The sequence below is a fragment of the Notamacropus eugenii genome, chromosome 1 (assembly GCF_028372415.1).
Source record: "Notamacropus eugenii isolate mMacEug1 chromosome 1, mMacEug1.pri_v2, whole genome shotgun sequence".
Lineage (NCBI taxonomy): Eukaryota > Metazoa > Chordata > Mammalia > Diprotodontia > Macropodidae > Notamacropus > Notamacropus eugenii.
This window is the reverse complement of record NC_092872.1, coordinates 306,937,979-306,943,978: the sequence shown is the minus strand read 5'-3', so window position 1 is coordinate 306,943,978 and position 6,000 is coordinate 306,937,979. Positions and strand designations below refer to the sequence as shown.

At 42.7% G+C, this 6,000-nt stretch overlaps 1 protein-coding gene across 1 annotated transcript in view; it reads left to right on the top strand.

Annotated features, from left to right (window-relative positions):
* The first annotated feature begins 2,428 nt into the window (after positions 1-2,428).
* Positions 2,429-6,000, top strand: part of KCNH5 (potassium voltage-gated channel subfamily H member 5) — a 492,146-nt gene continuing 488,574 nt past the window's right edge. The window contains exon 1 of the mRNA XM_072629412.1: positions 2,429-2,789. Coding sequence (XP_072485513.1) covers positions 2,717-2,789 — 73 coding nt within the window. The 5' untranslated portion in view covers positions 2,429-2,716. The remainder of the gene's footprint in view (positions 2,790-6,000) is intronic.

The following is a 6,000-nucleotide window of genomic DNA, read 5'->3' as shown; positions in this document are numbered from 1 at the left end:
TTTCTTCTTCCTCCTCTTTCTCATTGACTAAAGCCTACAAATGGCCAGTTCCTAGACCTACATGAGCCTGGTCAGAAAGAAAGGAGCGTAAAAAAGACACCAGGAGGGGGCAATCTGGCCTAGCCAACTCACTACAGAGCATTGCTAGAGTAAGTCACTGGCTAGCTGCCTGGCCTTAGCTGCAAAGAAGCTCCCGCCCCTTTCAGTTCCTGTGCCCGTAGCAGGTGCAACTCACGAATACAACAGCGCCCACAGCATGTTATTAAAACATGCAAACCACTATGTATGTAAAATATCTACCTCCACTTAAGAAAAGATGTACATATGTATTTTTCGTTCTTTGAGTAGGTCTGAGATTTTAAAGTGTGAATTGGTTAGATTCCTTACTCTTTGGAAAAAGATTCTCTAGATTTTTCTTACTGCAAGGATCCGTGCAGAACAAACTGCTTGCATGCAGTGTGGAAGGAAGACTTGGGGGGTGGGGGCAGGGGAAGGAAAATGATAAACCCAAGCAGATCTCAGATGTGTAACAACTGTTCTCTCTCCCGCCCCCAATAATAAGCAATGGTATAGGCACCGAACTGGGTTGCCAGAAATGGGAGGGATGGTCTCTGGTCGCTGCTGGAGCTCTCGCCGGCGAGAGAGAAGTCCTTTCTCTAAACAGGTTTAGATGGGCTCTCTTTCCTCTTCTTTTGGGTAGGAGGTGGCAAGGTGAGCCCCAAGCCCCCTCACTGTTAAAAGAAACGCCCTCAGTTTCTGGCAAGGTTTGTCTTGTATGACAAGAGGCGTCTTTTGTTTCTTCCAACAAACCTTTTCCTAAGTGCAGTAGAGGGCATGCCTCATCCCACTCTTTCTTCACACACCCAGAGCTGGTTTTTATTACCTGTGCCCAGACCCGATAGGCTTCCGCAGCTCCCTTTTGCGGGTATGGGAGCCAGTCCCGCTCAGCGATGATTATACTCATCTCCCCCACCCCTCTTTCACTCTTCCTTCTCTAGATCTGGGACTCGGGGATCACCTAAGCCATAATGCCGAGGAGCAGATCAGCAAGTTTGACTGGGTGGAGGGAGTGGACAGTTTTAAGTCCCAAACTCCTATAGATGGTGTGCAGTTATCAATTCTTCTCCTTCTGCTCCCTGCTCTGTCCTCGTCAAGCAGATTCAGGGCCTTAGCACATCATTTTTCCTCCCTGTGGTATCAAGGCCCAAAGTAGTGCTCAATACAGGCAGTTCTTTCTTTGAGCCTCTCTTTCTTTCTCGAGTGCACTGCCCACAATTCAGAAAGTCTTACGCCTATTCCTACTAATCACCCTGCCGCACATCTTCCAGTCCCTTCTTTAGCACTCAGAAATTATTCACTCTTTCCCCTCCACGTCTCCTCAAGTTAGGTGCGGGAACCTTCCTGGTAACTTTTGGGCAATTGTTACATGCATTCTCCCAGCTTAGTAAGCAGCATTCTTAGCAATAGCTTCTTGTTGCAGTATCTCTCCTCCACTTTCACCTGTCAGCCTGCCGCTTGCTAATTTTTAAACATCTTCCTGCACTTCTCACCCTTTTCACAGGACTGAGCAGATGTAAAGAAACTGAGCGTCACATCAGCATTAGTCGGAGCACCTCTATTTCCTTTCGAATTGGACAGTTAAGGAGACTCAGGCTCCTGCAGCTGGAGGTAGTAGCAGCTTTACTTGCCACTGCCTGGCACATTGTAGGGGCTTAATAAATGCTTGTTGATTCGATCTGTCTGCGTGGAATGAAGAAATCGCTCACCCAAGCTCCACGCTCACCCAAGCTCCACTCAACTCTAGTTCCTGCTCTGCGATGCGTCCAAATGGGTCCCAGAATAGGGATCATCAGCACGGTTTCTACTGCGGCCACGGCCATTTCAAGAAGTAGGCACCGTCCAGGGACACAGATGTTCAGGAGATGTGATTGAGGCCATTCTTTACTGATAGACTAATAGCTTTAGATCTCTCTCTCTCTCTCTCTCTCTCTCTCTCTCTCTCTCTCTCTCTCTCTCTCTCTCTCTCTCTCTCTCTCTCCCCAGATCTCACTTCCCTTCTCCAGAAAACACTGGAGCAACCACTAACCTCCGCCAGAAGTTGGCACAGCTGGACTGGGTTCAACTGCCTAAGACACAAGGGTGGGGTGGAGTGGGGGCGAGAGAGAAAAAACAAGGACTGAGGAAGTCTAGTCTGTCTCAAGCAGGGAGAAATGGAGAGGGCGGCGATTTGAGTATGTTTCTTCTATGTCCCTCTCTCCCCAGCCCCCTCCCCGGCTCCCTGGTTTGGAGCTCCCGGGAGTAAGAGCAGATATGCCGAGCCCTTGTCAAGGCAGCAACAGCAGTAGCAGCCGCCGCCGCCGTGGGACAGCGACAGCGGGGGCGGCGCAGGCGCACTGTGCCGGTCGGAGCCTGCAGTTCCCGAGCCCCGTGTGCGGCACCGCCACAGTCTGGGCAGCAGCAGCCAGGGGAGCGCTACTACCATGAACTGCCTGGTCCTCCTCCCCAGAGCTGCTCATCCGGGTCGGGCTCGAGACACAGTCAGGGGACCCGGTCGCCGCGCCCCCTCCTCTTTTTCCTCTCTCTTCTCTGCTTCCTCCTCCTCCTCCTCTTCTTCCTCCTCCTCCTTTTCTTCCTCCTCCTCCTTTTCCTCCTCCTCCTCCTCTTCCTCCTCCCCATCCCCCGTCGCGGATCCTGGCCGCTGCTCCCCAGACCCAGGATGCCGGGGGGCAAGAGAGGGCTGGTGGCACCGCAGAACACGTTTTTGGAGAACATCGTCAGACGCTCTAGTGGTAAGGAGAGTTGCTCATTTCATCCACCCAGACCTGTGCCTGTGCCTGTCCACATCTTCATCTGTATAAGCTGCCCTTTCAACTTTCTCTCGGAGGGGGAAGGGGGGATGCAGACACCCCCATGCCCCTGAAAGGTTTTTTGTTCTGTGTGGGACCTGGGCAGGTGGAAGAAAGTTGCTTCGGGGCAATTCCCATCCCCACTTTCCACCACTTACCCACCCCCACCTACACCTGTCAAGAGCTCCAGCAGCGAACTGTGAGGGAATGAGTGAGGGCGGAGAGCTAGGGAAGTTGTACCTTAGCATCTATCTGCAGCAAAGTGATGTCTAGAGAAGGGAATTCACATTGGGTTTTATTGACAGTCACTTTACTTTAGAAAATTTTCTCTGCTTTTTTATTTTTCAGGTAGATTTTAGGAACTGATCAAATTTTCAGAGCAATTTTCCGTAAAAAAGCGTTTCCCTCAGGTCCACAGTGGCTAAAGCCATAGTTGTTTAACGAAGTTTAAGGAGTCAGAAAGGCTTTTAACCCCAGGGGGCATAGCTGGAAGGAATCTTGTGATTATTGTGGGTATGCTGAGTTGAATCTTGAATGAGAAAGGCAGTATGTGTTAACAAAAGATCTTTGCAGTTAAAACAAATCTTGTTTTAAAAAGCTTCTTTATATTTACAGAGAATATTTTGACATAAACTGGGGAAATATAGAACTGAAGTAACAGCCACATTACTTTTTAATTCATTTGGAGAATGAATTCCTAGGATGTGGTGTTTCACTTCTGCTACTGATTTCTTAGGGCTTTCCTGCTTTTAGATATCTTTTAAGAATGCTGTAAGATGATGATATTTTTCCAAATAGTGCTAGTTGATAACAGGCTTTATTTTAAATTTTGAGACTTTCAAACTTTGTGAGTCATGCCTAAAGATACTCTATTAAAATCTTGGTGCTAGTTTCTTATCTTTAGATAAGATAGATAAGCTCTGTATTTTGGAAAGTTTTTCATCAGAGATCAGGCATTTCAATCATATTTTGAATTTTCATTAAGTATCATTGTGGAAAGGATCACTATGGACATGGATGGCATGAAGTAACTGAAGTTACCTCTGGAGCAGTATGGCAATACCAGCCAATGCTACAATTAAACAGTTTGATCAGTACAGGACTCTTTGCTTGATTAATAATTCTGAAATTTAGGTTTCTTCTGTATTCCATGACCATGAAATAATTTATTGACTTCAGGGAAACTTGTTCTTTAACCCTCTCAGCATACAAAAATGGCACATAAGTAAAATTGTTCTCATGTTGATTTCAGAATATCATGTCCCTGAATTATCTACTTTGTATTTGCTCTTGAGCTGATGTATGTGAAAAAAGTCTAGAACCCTAAAGAAGAGAGACAGCTGATGACAGCATCATTATTTATTGGATAGCTTTAATGAACTAGCTGATATCAATACAGAATTGACTTTGTAGAAAGTCTTTATAAAATACCAGAACTTTGCATTTGTAGAGCAATTTTAGGTACTTCAAAGTGATTTCACATTCATTATGTTTTTTAAATGGCATGACTTAAGAGAAATTCTCCAAGATAAGCCATGATTACCCAATTTTGACATTACATACAATATTATTTTGCATTGATATTGTAAATAAGCACACAATGCTAGGAAATACTAATGGTAGCATCAGCATGCACTGGAATTAGACATTCTGTCCTGGAAGTATCTGCTTAGCCATTTCTCTTTGCCTGTTAAATTGGTCACCATGCTATTCAGTCCATTTAGAGGATCTTTCAGGTAAAACTTTAAAAATGGAGGCTCTGTTTTCTCTGGTTGGTCAAGAAGAATGCAATGAGGGTTTTCCTCATTTAGGCTTATTATTCTGGTATCCTTTGCTAAGTTTTTTTTTATGCTCCCAATTGAGAAATATGGGATAAACAAATGTTTAATCCTTGCTAATATCTTCTGATTTAGTCAAACTTCAAAATTAAGATTAACTTCAGGTAGACTTTAAATAATTACATGACTTCCATTCATACAATATTTGCTTTCTCTAAGTTATGTCTAGTGTCCAACTTACTCAAGGTTTCCTCTTTTCTACATGCTGGCTAGTATTTTTTTGGGGTATTTAATATTACTTCTGATGGGGAACCTAAACTAACATTTTACTTGGCAAAGATTGCTCTTCTAATATTGTTAATGCACTGGTAGTCCATAACCACCCTTTAATTCCACTTTTATACTATTTAAGCTCTGTGATTGCTTAGTAATTTTTGAAGTAATTATACATAAATATTCCTTAAGAGAAACTGAAATCAATCATTAAATACAAAATTTTCCATCTAGCTGAAGAATTCTTCTAAAGATAGAAAATAGGAAATTGACGATGACAACATTAGTGTCCTGTCATATAGCAGTGTCTCCTGTTTGACAGCAGTTTCTAAATGATATATCTAAGAAATATGAACATTTATTATCTGAAAAGTGGCATAATATAGCTCAAGGAAATATTCCCTTCTTTATCTTAGTAGATAGAGTTGTTTTTATAGAAACATAACCCAAGATTTTATCATCCATTGTTAGCATTTAAAAGGAACAATTGGCAGAACTTCAATGGTAAAAGAGTAAAAATTAGAGAAGGTTTTTAGAAGTTGAGGAAGAGGCTTAGTATCCATGTACTTCCTCTACTTACCACTTGTTTCCTTATATCCATCTAAAATATAGGAGTTAAAATGATGAAAAATGATGAAAGAGAGAGAAATAAGATTGAGATGGATGTATGGAATGTTAGAACTGAGATTCTATAAGTTTTCCTGATTTAAGAACTGGAGGTTGCTTAAAGTATTCCATCTATATGATCTCCTCCCTGTGCCCCTGCCTTAAACTTCAACTTTATAAAGTTCTATGGTCTTTTACATTTGAGGGTCACTTTTTTATGTGTTGAGATCATTTATTCTTAATGATTCTTTGCTCTCCTCACTTAAATTTAAGTTCTTTTCCTTAAAGATTAAAAGTTGTTAGTGCTCTGTTTTCATTCAGTCAGGTCAGACTGAAAGTCTATGACATAATAAAGGATATTGGATAGGTTAAAGGCAGAGTTTTTCACTAAATTCCAGAATACAAGAACTATGTTTTAGGACAAATACAAGGAAGTGCAATATGTAACATAGTAGATAGGTAACATATGGGACTCCTCTTCCTTAGAGGCCAACATA